This window comes from Alligator mississippiensis, chromosome 4 (assembly GCF_030867095.1).
Source record: "Alligator mississippiensis isolate rAllMis1 chromosome 4, rAllMis1, whole genome shotgun sequence".
NCBI lineage: Eukaryota > Metazoa > Chordata > Crocodylia > Alligatoridae > Alligator > Alligator mississippiensis.
Window position 1 is genome coordinate 49,911,469 of NC_081827.1, and position 16,388 is coordinate 49,927,856.

The 16,388-nt window shown below is 45.3% G+C and overlaps 1 protein-coding gene across 1 annotated transcript in view; it reads left to right on the forward strand.

Annotated features, from left to right (window-relative positions):
* Positions 1-16,388, forward strand: part of TFEC (transcription factor EC) — an 86,207-nt gene that overhangs the window by 12,825 nt on the left and 56,994 nt on the right. Inside the window, exons 2-3 of the mRNA XM_059725953.1 lie at positions 5,579-5,830; positions 7,651-7,746. Coding sequence (XP_059581936.1) covers positions 5,654-5,830; positions 7,651-7,746 — 273 coding nt within the window. The 5' untranslated portion in view covers positions 5,579-5,653. The remainder of the gene's footprint in view (positions 1-5,578; positions 5,831-7,650; positions 7,747-16,388) is intronic.

Here is a 16,388-nt window from a genome sequence, read left to right on the forward strand (position 1 = left end):
AGCAGGGCAGGGCGATTCCCGCTGCCTTGCAATACACAGGAAGGCTCTATCATGAGCCTCGGAGGCCCCCAATTGCCACTGCAGGGGCTGGTGAGTGCAGGGCGGCTTTTCCTTTTTTTTTTTTTTTAAGTGCCAAGAAGCTGGGCTGGGTGGGGGATGGGGCCAAGCAGAGCAGTCATGGGGGCTTCTCTCGCAACTCCTGTGTCTGTGCCTGCTTCTGCCCTGGTAGGGGGAGCTGTGGGGGCTATGCACTGCTGTCACTTGCCCAGGTGGTGGCGGGGGGGGGGGGGCGCACAACGCAGGTGCGGCTCACTCTGGGTGGTGGCAGGGTATAGCCCCCACTCCCAGTGCTGCTGTGCCCACATCAGCACTGGGAGCGGGGGCTCTTCCCTGCTGCCACTTGCCAGCCGGCAGGGGGGTGCGCAGGATGTGGGTACAGCAGCGCTGGGAGCAGGGTCTATGCCCTGCTGCCCCTTGCCCTCTTCCACCTGGAACAAGCTATGCCCACATCCCGCTCCCCACCCTGGCTGGGCAATCGGCAGCAGGGCAGAGTCCCCACTCCCAGCACTGCTGCACCTGCATCCTGTGCCCCCCCAACTCCCCTCCCTGAGTAATGCACCTCCCACCCTGACTGGGCAGCTTGTCCCAGCCCCAATCCCTCTCTCCTCCCCCAACCCCAACAGACTTCCTCGCTGGAGACAACTGTCATCTGCCTGTTTAGTCTATGGCCGAATCTCTGAATTGGCAAAATCTTTTCCAAAACTTTTTCCGACTCTATTCGGATACTTGAAATCAATTCAGAGCTTTTACTTGATCTCTCGATTCAATTCAGATTCGGAGATTTCGGTCTCTGAATTGGGTCAAATCTCCTCCAAATTGAATTGGCTACTGAAGCTTCGCACAGCCCAAATACCCAGCTGATACCTAGTTGGATTGCTAGACAGACCCGCTCTGTTTTTTGTAAGGTTCTGAATCAGGTGGATTTGCTCTGATAACAACAACTGGATTTATCCACACAGTTATAATAGCTCGGTCAATATTGTTTGAGAACCTCACAGGAACTTAGGTATGAGCTAGAGTTCCATACAGGACCAAGGCAGTTTTGTGTTTTCCCACTGGAGGATTCGTCGGCAGCAGAAACTCAGTACCAACAGGGGAAGGCAGCAGTAGAATGGACTTTTGCAGATGTCAGTTGCACTTAAATTTTGGGTTTTTGGATTTTTGTATCAATATGTCCTTATTTAGCCCCTAAAATAATTAAGGTGCTTTGAAAAATTTATTCTTCACAATTAAATCATTTACATTTCTTTTTCATAATTATTTTTTTAAAAGTGAAAAAATAATACATTTATATACTGTAAACCAATGATTCTGAACAAGGGTGCTGTGGCACCTTTGCATGCTATGAGATCCTTTTAAGGGTGCCATGCAATGTAATCACTTTTAGGTGTGCAAACACCTACACATGATTCTTAGGATGTAGTCAGAGATTTCAAATATGAATCCATAGTGCTCAACACAATCTGACCTGTTGTGATTTTTTGAGTTCTTTGCAACAGAATTGCTATAGTCAGTTTTTTTTCTATAGGCAAAATATGAGTGAAAGCTAAGAGCTGGCATTTTCCGAGGGGTACTTTTAATCTAAAAAGGTTGAGAACCACTGATCTAAACAGATAGACCCAAATTCTGCTAATATTTAAAAGTGAATAATTTTATGCACATGAATAATCCTACTGAATTCAATAGCCCAAATCAATTAAAGGGACTACTCATGTATGTAAGAATTCATTTTGAACTTGGTTCTAAAGCAGGAGTTGTCTTTGGGGATAATGGCAGAACATAAGGATACTTACTTTATTGTTTAGTCCTCTAATCCAATGGACTGAGTGTTTCAGTGCCAGTGCTTTAACCAGCATGTGTGAATTTCTCCAGTTGAGCATACATGATGAGGCTTTTGTTCTCAACTTGTACAAAAATAATTGCTAATATGAACTCAAAATAAAATGTTAAATTGTTGCCAAAGTTACAAATACTAAAAAGAAGGATTTCTATTAGCTACTGCAAGCCTAAAATGACCGTAATATTACTGACACAAGATAATGTGAATTGTCTGGTATGCCAGTGGAGAATTAACTTATTTTCCAATCATATTGTGACTAATTCATACTTCACTTTCAAACTCATAAACTTATTAATAATGCTTTGAATTTTCACTCCTACTTTAAATGTTTTGTATAGGGAGGCAATTCTGTCATTTCTAATGTTTTAAGCATTTGACTTTACAACCTTCATTTTTTTCTAACATAGCTTTTTCTTTTATATTTTATGTATCTTAGTCAAATTTTGGAAATCTAAATCCCCCATTGAACCTAAACAAATGGGGTGACCTCAAATGTGTCAGTGGTCTACAGGTTCCTTTAGCTCAATTGTTAATGGAAATACAGTAATTGGGAGCATGTTTCCCAAAACTTGCACGGATCCATTCAACTCAAACAGATCTACTTTTGTTCCAACAGTAATGGCTTTTGTAACTCATATGTTGGAGACCATGGAAAGGTCTGAAAAACTATAGCTCTAGAAATGTCTGCATCCTTTAACAGAGGAGCTTTGCATTCTTTTCCTTTGTCTGTAATTCCACAACAACATTGTCAGGATCTTTATACATGCCAAGAGAAAATGGTGTAAGAAAAACACTTATAACAAGCTTGATTTCTGACTGACCATTAGTCAATGCTTACTTGATTTTCATTCATGAAAACCATGCAGGGGAATGGCACAATATAGGAAGTGGTGTTTCTTTAGGTAATCAGACTCCACAGGAGTTCTAGTTTTCCCTGGCACTGATGACCACAAAATTCATAGTAAGACAAAAGAGAGCTATCATTCTCCCAGTCAAGTTCCTTGGAATAATATCTACTTAATGATTAAATTTCCTGCAGTTTGACAGAGAACTTTGAAGGATGGCACATATTGATTATCTAATGAACTATAAATTCCCTATAATTTCCATGTATTTTTTTAATATCTAGTAATACATTTGAATGTTCCATTCAAGAATGTTGAGCTAATATTGCTGTATGCGAGATTAAGAGGTCATCACCTTCATTTAAGTGTGGTATGGAGACCAGTTTAAAACTCTCTTTAGTTTGTCTCTGGATGCCCCTTTCAGCCCTACTTTTCTATTATTCTGTGATTCTTTTTCTATGATTCTATGTAAAGGAGTCCTTTAGGGGTTCCACTGACAGAGCTAATGGAAGTTACTATACAATACAGGTAGCATTTCTGCACTAGCCTAGGCGGGGTGAAGGTCAGGATAGGTTTTGCTTTTATGTGAATTCTGTAGTGCTAGAACTTTGCACAGTTAACATGGGAAAAATATGGCTACTTGCGGAATAGCAGTGTGAAGAAAAGTGATCAGCCACTGTGGACCCTTGGCTCTGTGCTTAGGTGGATTTTATCTCGCTTACTATGCAGCACACTACTTGGAGAGACCCCATATATCTATGTTTAAGAAGCATGGAATGGATTTTAACCTGAAATCCTAATTGACAAAAACACTTAAAGCCGTTTTCAAAGTTTGGCATGTGCTGAAGTTCCATTGGCTCTGAAGGAACTTAAATATATACATAAGTACTTTGAAGAGGGATAGACTTAAACATGTATTTAAGTATTTTGACAAATTGAGGCCTAAATAAATAGCAAAATACATCCTTGCCTCAACTAACATGAATGGAGATCTTCAAAAGGAGACTGGACGCACAACTTGCTGGGGTTATTTGACCCCAGCAGTTTTTCCTGTCCAGAGCAGGAGGGCTGGACTCAATCTTACAAGGTCCCTTCCAACTTTGAACTTCTGTGAATATTCCAAGCAAGACCTAAATAATATTTCTTGTCTGAAGTTAATCCCAAATATGTTGACTTTTCAGAAATCATATAAGAGTTTAAAGTATCCCTAACTTAAAACTATAGAGACCTCTAAGACATGCACTTAGGCTGCTGACAGATATGAAACCCCCCCCCCCCCCAACACTTTACCAGAAACAGCAGCACATTAGCTTGACCTAGCTCTGCAGCATCTGTATAGGTTGGGTGCATTAGCAGGGCTTTCTGGCGTTTTTATCTAATGTTGTTTCAATTGGCTATTAGATAAAAGCATCAAAAAAGCCCCACTAAAATGCCTAACCTATACAGACATTGGGTGAGCTGGATCCAGTTAACACGATGTCTCTTCTAGGCATGTGCTGGGTTCAGCATGGGGGCACACTGAGTTTAAAGTAAAGCGCCATTTTTTGCGGGAGGAGGCGTTATGTCTGTAAGCAGCCTCTATTTTCATATCATTATTTTTAATAAAATTGTACTTAACTTGAAAACTTATATCAGTATAATTAGTAGTGTGTCTGTGTGTCTGTATGTTCATTACAGATTTAAATCTTTTGTTATGCCTAGGTATTAGTTTATGTAACTGTAATTAGAATAATTCTAAATGGACCAGTTTAACACTAATAAAATAATATAAGTAGTGCAATATTGTAGCAAAATGTAGCTAATTTAAGTCCAATACATTTTTATATGGGCTATTCATCTCTGCTTATACATGCTAGGGGAATTAAAAATCAGTTTAAGTGGAATGAAGAAAATAGAGGAAATATAATGGCTGCAAACCAAGCTTTACCATTACTGACTAAAATGAAACATGCTTATACAAAAGCTGTTTCAGGAAAATTTATTACAAGAAATTTGTGACTAGTCATACCATAGCATGGAAAAAAAGCCACAGGGCTGAGATGACAGTATAGTTTGTGTATGCAGTACTGCTGTGGTGGTTAAATTATAGGAATGTGACACTGATCTGAAATGGGAGTCTTTTGAAGTAGTAACTGTCAATCTGTGCAATCAAAGGATGGCCCAAGTCTTACTCAATTAGGTCTTTTGGCATGACCACTTTATAAATTAAGTCCTGCTGTCTTAAAAAAATGTCATTCTTCAAGCAGACTCTAAAGGACTGTACAGTTTGGGAATAGTGAGCACCCATCCACTGCCTTGCCTTTTCTTTTTGCAAAAATGCCTCATTTACCAGACTGCTCTTACTATAAGGTGAGCCAATGTTATCAGATTCAATGAATATCTCTGGCTGTTTAGTTACTCTGTCCGACATTTTGGTTTATACATTTGTTTGCTGTGATAGACACAAAACAATATGTATGGTGTGATGTTTAGTTTAGCATACATTTGTTACCATTTTATGGAGGGATAGTCAATATTTTTAATTATAGACCAATCATCAGCTTGAAAAAGAAAAGAGATGTGATATAATTGCAATGTAGCCTCAAGAGTATGCATACTGATTGAATTTTTCCAAATAGTTGTTTAACAAAATATAGCTATTTTGGAGGAAAATGTAAAATAGTTAATTTGTCTAAAGGGAATGAAGTCTGAAAAAAGTTAGAGATTTATAATAGTTATAAATGTCTGGCATAAATGTCAGTTCTTCAGCTGTTCTTCAGCTGCCTTTATAGATAAAAAATCATACTGATAAATACAGACTTCAACAGGTTTTTTTTTTTCTTTTTCTTTGTAGGTGCAAACACACTTGGAAAATCAATCTAGATATCACATACAGCAGAGCCAGAGACATCAAGTGAAACAGTACCTGATGCTTGATACAAAACTTTCCAGCCAGACACTCTCGCTGTCCCATTCGCATACAGCCCAGCCTGCAGGAGTTGCGCCTGTACTAAGAAATGGACACATGCCTCCTGTCAGTGATATTGGCGCTCCGGAAAGTCCAGTTTCCAAGTTATTGCCTCTTGGAGAAGAACGTGAGAATGCGGTATGGCATGTAGATCTAAGATATAGCCAACTTTGAAGGAAAGCAGGGGGAAATAGCGGTTGCTTATTTGAGAGGGGAAAATGTTATTCGGCACAACCTGTATTACTTATGAGTAAAAACTGAATGTAGATGCCAGTTTTTGTGGAACTGCTTCAGTGTTTCTTTTTCTAGGATCTTATTTTGTACATTCATTCGCCTGAGTGCTCTTGTCTTAAAAAGACAGTTCCATGGCAATCAATAAGCATGTCAGTGTACATAACATTTTGCAGGAACAGACCCTTAAAGTACTACAATATTTAGAACATGTGTATACAAAAAACACCTGAAAAATATAAAAGTTGAAAGTAAAATATTGTCATGAATGTTCTGCATATTTGCTTTGAGGGGCAAACTCTTTTCCAAAGTTATTTCTCTCTAAAAATATCAGTCCAAATATATAATAAAATTAAATGCCAAAGTAGTCTAAGGTGTAAATGTAACAAGCGCTCATTAATTTTTCAGTTTACTGGTATATTTGCATCTGAGCCAGTTCTACAGCTGGTGTAGATTGGTGTAGATCGCCACTTGGCTGAGGATCTGGCCTGTATATGTTGCAGACAAGATGTAGATTGTTGATCTTTAGTCTATTTGGTCTTTCAATAGATTTCAAGAGCTGTTGCATACTAGCAAGAAGGAAAATTCATATTCTGTTATAAAGTGAGATTCTTTGTCATCTGAAGGACTTTAAGTGGAATAAAATAGTTCTTATGAATAGAGAAGTATCACAGGGTAAAAAATGTATATGACTTGAATAGTCGTGCAGCAAGTATGTGGAGAGGCTGGGAAATTTAAATCCGATACCTTCACTTGTAACCAGCTTGTGGGTCTAGCGTATTTTTCCTCCCCCACAGATGTCATTGACAACTGGCACATAGCAATTGAACACAGCTACCAGAAGTGCACAACTATTTCTTGATTGTCTTGGCAGTAGCAGCATGAAGTCCTATTCCATACAGCAGGAATCCAGGCACTCAATGCAGCTGCTCCACCATTTTTCTTTTAAAACCTTCTCAGGGGTATAGAGGCCCACATGCAAGCCTTCATCAGTTGAGCAAATCTAATGTACAGACAACAGCATTAGAAGTGTTTCGAGTTGGCTGCTTTGTAGAGACAACCAGAGTTTTGTGAACCAATCAAAACTGTCTCAAACTTAAACCAAACCCAAACTGAAACTAAGCTGAACCTCTACTGACATTTGAAAAAGGGATTTTCCTCCCTCAATTTCACATGCTTTTTCCGTGCTCTGATTTAAAAAAAAAGAGAGGGAGATGAGAAGCTTGGATTAGTATCTATTGTATATAAATGTTTCAAAACTCGTCATGTAAATTGGCCTGCTGAATTTTGGCCGTGGTGTGAAACGCTGTGGCATGAGTGACTCAGACTCTTGAATAACCACAGAGTCCTTGCAGCCTTCCTGGATCAGCAGAGAAATGTGTTACGGATATGACACTTGAGTAGGGGTTGGGGATGCTGGTTATTAGTTGCCCACAGGCTCCTGACATCTGATCTTGGTGTGGGTCAAAAAAGGATTGGGTTGAGGACTGTTGATACTCAGGGGGGGAAAAAGTAACAATGAACCACAAACACTTGTTTTATTCAGAGGAAGTAAGAAATATGAATGCACAGCTCAGCTAGAAGAGTTTGTTTGCTGTAAAAGAGTGTGATCTTTGCTTTTAATAGTTTTATTGTTATGATACTGGTCAGGATTATATTCTCTGTTGTTTCTTAATCCAAAAATATGGCTCGTTTGTAATCATTACTTTTACACTATTGTTTATTAGATGGAGGAGGTTATTGATGACATAATCAATATGGAATCAAGTTTTAATGATGAAGGGATAGGTTGCTCCGAAGCTCCCCTACTAATGCAAAGAACTGTAAGTATTTTTTTTTTTTTATTTTGGTCCTACTGCTACTAATATAGAATTGCAATGGAAAGATACACTCTGAGGGGGAAATAAACTGTATTGTCAACAGGTCAGATTTTCTTTCCATTTTCTTGAGTTACTTTTTTTTTGTACCTGGATATGCCAGATGAGCCAGGGGGTGAAATCTATACTTCCTATATGTGGCCAGCCATAGGATCCAGGGTTCCAGCCCAATCACTCTATAGTTTACTATGGGATGTAATAATAGCTTCAGTCCATCAATTCAGAGGTTTGAAGAATCATAAGAATAATGAAAGCCTTTTTGATGCCAAGTTAAAGACCTGTTGTAGTGCATAAGTTCGGAGCTGCCTTGAACACATGTAGTTTTTTTTCCCTGTGTTATTCTGAATGAAGTGGTGAAGTAAGCTTTATTGCAGATGGCCTTGTGCTGACCTTTTGTATCTGGATAAACAGAACTAATATTGAATAAATTCTAAGTGCTGAGATGAAAATGAAGCCTTTTGTATGACACATACCACTAGGATAATAATAGCTTAGAAAAATGGATTATTGTATTAGTGATACAATAATAGAATATGTTAATAATACTAAAACACTGTTACCCTGTGATGTTTCCCAAAGTGTCAAGCATAGTCTATGGCAGGGGTGGGCAATTATTTTGGGTGGAGGGCCGCTTACTCATTTTTGGCAAGCTGTCGAAGGCTGCATGGGTAGACCCATCCCTTGACAGGTGCCCCACCCCCTGGTCACCATCTTGGGACCAGTGCCTTAGGGCCAGCACCGGTGGAGCCCAGAGTGGGGTGCAGGCTGGCAAGGGTCTGTGGAGCTGGGTTGGGCTGCACCAGCAGGGAGAGGGGGGAGCTGGCCCAGCTTCATAGAGCCCCTGCTGGCCAGGACCTTGTACTTCTGCTGCCCTGCTCTGGGCCCCACCAGTGCTAGCCCTGGGACACCAGTGTGGGCCCCATGCACCCGGTCACTCCCAGTGCCCTCCAGCCCCACGGTACAGGCCAGGGGCAGCGTGTAGCCCCAACCCCCTGTTCCCTGGCAGGGAATGAGCTGGTGCTGAGCATGGGGAAAAGCATCCCCTCCTCCCCCCCATGGCCGGCGCTCCCTGATGCAGCTGCTCGCAGCCTGTGTGGGGCTGTCCTGAGTAGGCACAGGCAACCCCATGCAGGCTGCGAGCAGCTATAGCGCGGGGCCCTGGCCATGGGGCAGAGGAGGGGCCACTTTTTCCATGCTTAGCACCACCTTGTAACCTGCCCCTGCTGCCAGCCTGGGCCCTACGCTGGCTCTGGGCTCACCCATCAGGGCTGCACATGGTGGCACCAGCTGTGGCTCCCCTGCTTGCCACACCGGGCAGTATTTGCCAACACCACCTCTGGGCTGCCCAGCATGAGAGCTCCAGGTGGGCAGCAGCAATAGCAGCAAACACTGCCCAGCGTGGCAAGTTGAGGGGGGGGGCACGGAGCTGCTACCGCCATGGTGCTGTCCTGACGGGCAAGTCCGGAGCTGGTGCAGGGCCCAGGCTGGCAGCGGGGGCAGGTTACAAACTGGTGCTGAGCACGGGAAAAGTGGCCTTGCCCCATGGCCACTGCCCTGTGATTGCAGCCTGTGTGGGGCCGCCTGTGCCTGCTCAGGACAGCTCTGTGTGGGCTGTGAGTGGCTGCAGCAGGGAGCACCACCCATGGGGCGGACAAGGGGCCGCTTTTTCCCCGGGCTTCTTTCCTGCCTGCAGTCCTCCCCCACCCCCCTACCTGAGGTTCTGGTGCCAGTGCAGCCACATGGTCCCAGGCCAGAAGCCCCTGCTGGGGGGTGGGGGTGGGGGCGGGCCCTGCTGTTGCGGGAGCCCACCGGGATTCCCTTGGGTCCTACTTGCCCTGGATCCTGATATTTTTGAAGGAACCAAAGACAGATTAATATTATTTCTCTAAATTATTTAGGGGCCTTGCAGGCCAGATAGAATGGCCTTGCGGGCTGGATTTGGCCCATGGGCCGTATTTTGCCCACCCCTGGTCTATGGCAACCTCACATAGGTTACAAGTTTGAAGAAGCAGGCTGGACAAGATTTGTCCAGGGCATGAAATGCAGCATTATACATTTGGCTGCCAAATAATAATAGCTGCCAGTGCCAAGCAGCTTAAACTTTCTTTAAGAGCTCTATCTCAGGCTTGATTCTTGTGTGAGCATTCTTTCTTGACTTCCTTCTCCTTTATAGTGGGAATATTGTCAATAGGCATCAAGAATAGTAACTGCTCAGCAAAGACTCAATCACAGAACAATGTGAGGGACCTTTCAACTGGCAAATGTTATGGACAGATAGAAAGCAACAAGTTTCATGAAAAGTGGGCTTTTTGATAAGATTTGGAAGCTCTCTTAAAAATGAGCTATGGTAAACCATAATAATCACAGCTTCATTAATCTTTATATTTAGTAATGGGACCTGTGCTCTGTCTTCTGTGGGCGTGTCTACATGTGCACATTTAATGCGCAGCAACCTGTATCATGCAGATATCAAATTTATGCCTGATTAGTTACTGTGCAGTAATGTATGTGTAGAGGCCTTACTCCACACATGCACACAGTGTTACTGCACTTTAATGCCTGCACGTGTAGACACCACTCTAAACACCACTTTCTGCACATGCTGTGCAGTAAATGCACATGTAGACACACACTGTGTATTGTATTGATGGCTCTCTTCTAGAAGATGTAAGTTACTCTCTTGTTTTGTATCTGTAAAACACTAAAGGCCTGAATCTTCTTCCACTTGAACCTATTGTGACACCACTGGAACCTCACTGGGGCAAATAATATCATTCATTGCATGACAGACATTACAAAAGCAGTTGCAGAACCTGGTTCAACTACATTTGGTTCAGCTAAACTACATCCATTGAGCTTTAGTTATTATGCAGTGATCATGCCCCTAAATGAGATATAACCCCATCCACGTGTATCATATTACGGGTTGTAAACATTATTGGGTTGTAATGTGTAATGTCTATCATGGCCTTTAGGTGTTGGCTTGTATTGGGGAAGTTAAAGTGGGGGTAGTCGGGGAAGTTGAAAAAGCAGCACAGGGTATGTCTTTTAGGGTGATGCAATGGACTCACCCCCATTCTCTCCAAGAGAAAATGCAAAGTGTTTGGTGTGGGAGACTCCATCCTGAGGGGGACTGAGGGGGCAATCTGCCACTCCGACCCCTTAGCCTGGGAAGTCTGCTGCTTCCCAGGGGCCCGCATCCGAGACATTGCAGAAAAGATCCTTAAGCTCCTCCAGCCCACAGACCACTATCCCCTGCTCCTTATTCATGTGGGCACCAATGACAGGGCTCGGAGCACTCCCAGCCGGGTCACGAAGCACTAAAGGGATTTGGGAGTGGGGCTAAAGGGTCTGGGGGCACAGGTGGTGTTTTGTTCGATCCTCCCAGTCTCGGGCTATTGGCTGAAGAGGGAGAGGAGGATCCAGGTAGTTAACCAAAGACTGTGGTGCTGGTGTCATCAGGAAGGCTTTGGCTTCCATGACCACAGCCCGCTCATTGGTGAGAGAGGTAACGAGCTGCTGGGAAGAGATGGCCTCCACCTCTCTCAGCTGGGGAGGAGGCTCTTCTCAGCCAGACTGGCTGACCTGCTCCACTGGCCTCTAAACTAAGCCCACCAGGGAATTTGGGGACTACTGCCACTGCTGGCCCACTGAGAAACTCTTGCAAAGCCAGCAGACCAAGGAACTTAAGGGAGCCCACCCCTGCCCCAGCCCTAGTACAATCCGTGGGCAAGGCAAGAGCCCCCAAGGGGACACTTGCCTGCCTGTACACAAATGCCAGGAGCTTGGGGAATAAGCAGGAGGAACTCGTCCTCCTGCTTAATACAAATAATTATGACATCATAGGGATAACAGAGACCTGGTGGGACTCCACCCATGACTGGACCATGTGTATAGATAGTTATACCCTGTACTGGAGAGATCGAGTAGATAAAAGGGGCAGGGGTGTAGCTCTCTATGTCAAGGAAAGCTACACATCCTTGCAAGCTGATATTGGCAACTAGGGTGGATGACTGGAGACCCTCTGAGTTAAAATCCATGGGGAACACGGCATAGGGGACACAACGGTAGGAGTCTACTACAGACCTCCCACCCAAAGTCAAGAGCTTGACCAGGAGTTCACCCAGGAACTGGCTGAGGCCACATGCTTCAGGACCATGGTTGTCATGGGTGACTTCAACTACCCAGACATCTTGTGGGAGGATCACTCAGCAAAATCCAAGCAGTTGCAAAGCTTCCTCTCCTACATAGATGACCTCTACCTGACCCAAGAAGTCTACGGGCCAATGAGAGGTAAAATGCTGCTTGACCTGGTACTGGCAACTGGGGATGACCTAATCACCGACCTAGTGATTGATGGGAAGCTGGGTGACAGCGACCACGAGCTGATCACCTTCACCATCCACTGTAAAGCTGGCAAGTCAGTCAACAACATTGAAGTCCTTGACTTCAGGAAAGCCAACTTTGACAAGCTCAGGAGGCTTGTCAGTGAGGCCCTAAGAGACCATGAATCTAGGGGGAGGGGAGTTCAGGAACAGTGGTTGCTCTTTAAGGAAGCGAACCTCAATGCACAAGCTAATTCTATTCCATCTCGGAGGAAAGGCAGCAAGAGGGCACAGCAGCCCCCCCTGGCTCTCCAGGGATCTAGCAGACCTCCTGAGGCTAAAAAGAAAGGCCTACAAAGGATGGAGGATGGGATTCACCTCCAAGGTGGAATATTCTGCACTGGTTTGGTCCTGCAGGGAGCAAACCAGGAAAGCTAAGGCTGCAACTGAACTCCAACTAGCTTCAAGTATCAAGGACAATAAAAAGTCCTTTTTCAGATATGTAGGGAGCTGGAGGAAAAGCAAAGGCAACTTTGGACCCCTGCTAAACCAGATGGGACATCTGACAACTGACGCCCAGGAAAAAGCCAACCTATTAAATGGGTACTTTGCGTTGGTCTTTCATCAGTCCCATGGGACGCCCATGCCCACTATGGGACAGGGAGGTCCAGGTGAGGGTGATCCCCTGCCCTCCATCAATGCTGACCTCATGAAGGAACACCTTGAGAGGCTGGATACCTTCAAGTCAGCTGGCCCTGACAATCTACACCCCAGGTTACTCAAGGAGTTACCGAGCATCATAGCCCAGCCCCTGGCACGGATCTTTGAGAACTCCTGGTGCTCTGAAGTTCCGAAGGACTGGAGGAAGGCCAATGTGGTGCCTATCTTCAAGAAAGACAGGAAAGTGGATCTGGCAAACTACAGGCCCATCAGCCTGACCTCTATCTAGGGGAAGATCTTAGAAAAGTTGGCTATCCTTAATGGACTAGCTGACACCAACATCCTGAGGGACAGCCAACATGGGTTTGTTGCGGGTAGGTCTTGCTTGACCAATCTCATTTCCTTTTATGACCAGGTGACCTATCACCTGGACAAGGGAGACGAGATTGATGTCATATATCTTGACTTCAAAAAAGCCTTCGAACTGGTATCCCATGATCACCTCTTGGTGAAGCTGGCCAACTGTGGCCTTGGGTCCACCATGATCCGCTGGCTGGGAAATTGGCTCCATGCTTGAACCCAGAGGGTGGTGGTTGATGGAAGTCAATCGTCATGGTGCCCTGTGACCAGTGGGGTCCCCCAAGACTCTGTCCTTGGACCCATATTGTTCAACATCTTCATTAATGATGCGGACATTGGTATCAGAAGCGGACTGACCAAGTTTGCTGATGACACCAAACTCTGGGGCAAAGCATCCACACCTGAAGACAGGAGGGTGATCCAGGCTGACCTGGACAGGCTCAGCAAATGGGTGGATGAGAACCTGATGGTGTTTAACACTGAAAAATGCAAGGTTCTCCACCTTAGGAGGAAAAACCTGCAGCCTCCTTATAGGCTCGGCAGTGCTATGCTGGCTAGCACTATGGAAGAAAGAGACTTGGGGGTCATCATTGACCACAAGATGAACATGAGCCTTCAATGCAATGCTGTGGCTAATAAAGCAAGCAAAATGCTGGTTTGCATCCATAGATGCTTTTCAAGCAAATCCCAGGACATCATTCTCCCCTTGTACTTGGCCTTGGTGAGGTGCAGCTGGAGTACTGTGTCCAGTTTTGGGCACCACGGTTCAAAGGGATGTGGAGAAGCTTAAGAGAGTCCAGAGAAGAGCTACATGCATGATCAGAGGTCAGGAAAACAGACCTTAAGATGACAGGCTGAGAACTATGGGGCTCTTTAGCCTGGAAAAGCACAAGCTCAGGGGTGATTTGATGGCCATCTATAAGTTTATCAGGGGTGACCACCAGTATCTGGGGGAACGTTTGTTCACCAGAGTACCCCAAGGGATGATGAGGTCGAACAGTTATAAACTACTGCAAGACCGTTTCAGGCTGGACATAAGGAAGAATTTCTTTACTGTTCGAGCTCCCAAGCTCTGGAATAGCCTGCCATCGGAGGTGGTTCAAGCGCCTTCATTGAACACCTTCAAAGGTCCTGCTTAGGTAGGCTGCAGAGATCAAATTTTTTGAGTTTTTCAGAGCTTGTGTTGTAAAGCAGGGGAATATATGATTTCCCCAAGTCAAAATTCAAATGTAATACATTTTTGGTTCTACTATGAAAGGAGCTTCAGGGTCACGGACGTGGAAGTCAAGATTAACATTGCAGGCTTTGTAGGGCCTTGTTACACCTTATGTTGTGAGTTGCATAAATGTTGATTGGTGTTAGTGCTAGCTCAAGCTTGGAACAGTCACGCTACAGGTCAGTAGGGGTCTGAAGTATTGAAAGGTAAGAATCCTAATCCACCACCCCAGGGAATTACTTACTTATGGCTGCCTGCTCTGTCTGTCACAGGGGGCAGCCAGGAAAGGGTTAACCTGCCTGCCTGCTGCCACTGCTGCTTTTGTGGCCCAGAGAGCAGTAGCACTGGAAGTGGACCAGTAGGCAGGTTAACCCTTCCTTGGCTGCTTCTCTGAGACTGTGGTTGCCTGCACTAGTAGCAGGGGGAATGGGGGGAGTGGGGGGCAAAAGGACAGTGAATGGGGATCTGGGGTGCCTGGGAGGGCAGTGGGCCCAATATAGGCCAGCAGGGAAGGGGGCAGGTGGGGTGTTTTACAATAAGGTGTAGCCTAGCATGGCTACACCTTAGTGAAACATGAGCTGGGTAATGCAGATCAGAGATGATCCTGTCCTGGAGTGGTATAGCTTTAAATTACCTAATGGGTGCTAATAAACTAGTTTTAGGTGTTAATGTGGAGATAGTCCAGGGGTTAAGAGCTCCAGGAGCTACTCAAATTACTTTGTAACATGGCCTTTAGTTTCCTACACTAAGCGGCCTTTCTCCTCCATGATGGAGGTTCACAGTTATAGTATAAGTGTAGCATGTGGTGAATCCTTCCATCCTTTGAATCTCTACAAAAGTTTATTGTAATCGCTCCTAAATTGCACTGGAGTAAGATCAGAACCAGGCTCTAAGGCTAGGGACAGATGTTCAAAAAGCCTGAGCCTGAATTGATTCAATCTTTGCAGGTTAATCTAACCTGGCTAGGCTGAGCCAGTTTGTAACCAGACAGACATTCCCTCTGGACTGAGGAAATTCAGACACATGCCTGCAGTGGCTCAGGTCAGAAGCTGGGGGGCACTAGAGCAGCCTTCCCTTCCCTTCTACTGTGCTGAGCTGGGGGTGGGGGGCGGCCAGGCCTTAGCAGGACATTCTCCTTAGGGAAGTCTGCCTGCACCATCCCAGGCTTTTCCCTGCTCTCTGCTCAAGTGGGAGGACTGTTGCCAGCCCCCTGCTAGCACTCTGAGGCAAGGGTGTGTGTGCAGTGCATGTATTTGTTGATGATGCAGCGCTTTTCAATCCCACTCCCTGCTTCTTTATATTGTCTGCAGCAAACTGACAAGCGAGAAAGCCAGCAGGGGGGTGATAGTGTTTATCGCCCGATGAGCAAAAGAATAACCTCTCTCTGTTACTTCAAACTCTTACTAGCTGACCTGTTGATTAGCTTCAAACAGCCCTAAGCAGTCACTGTTCTGTCCGCCTGTCCCAGTGAAATTGGAGACACACACATGTCTGCATTAGCTAGCATACCACATGCCTAGGATCCATGGCGCTAGGGTCCCTGGTGTGGGAGAAGGGGGGGGGAAGGTTCCTGCATGAGCAGTGAGAGGTAGGTAGGGCAGGGGGAAGTTGGGCAGACCCTGCTGTGCCCACAAGTCTCTGCTGGAGCTCCAGCCAGGGAGCAGAGGGGAAGGGCCAGCCCTGCTGTGGAGCAGAGAGCCCTGCCCAGCCCAGAGAGCATGCTGGGATACTGGGGGAGTCTGGTTTAACTTAAACCAGCAAGAGGTCTGGGACAGACATTGAATAAACCAGTTTGAGCCTGTCCCAGGGACGCCAGGGTTAGAAGGGTACCCCGGGGCCGGACCAGGGGGGAAGTAACCACCTACTTACCCCATGCAGAGGCCGGAACAAGTAGGGACAAGCACGCGGGGAGACCGCCAGCGCGGTTTGTAAGCTGCGCTTATATCCAGCTGGGGCCGGGCGACGCCGGCAGGAGACGCCGCCCGGCAGAGATAAAAGGCGGCCCCGGAAGCGAGGCCAGGAGAGAG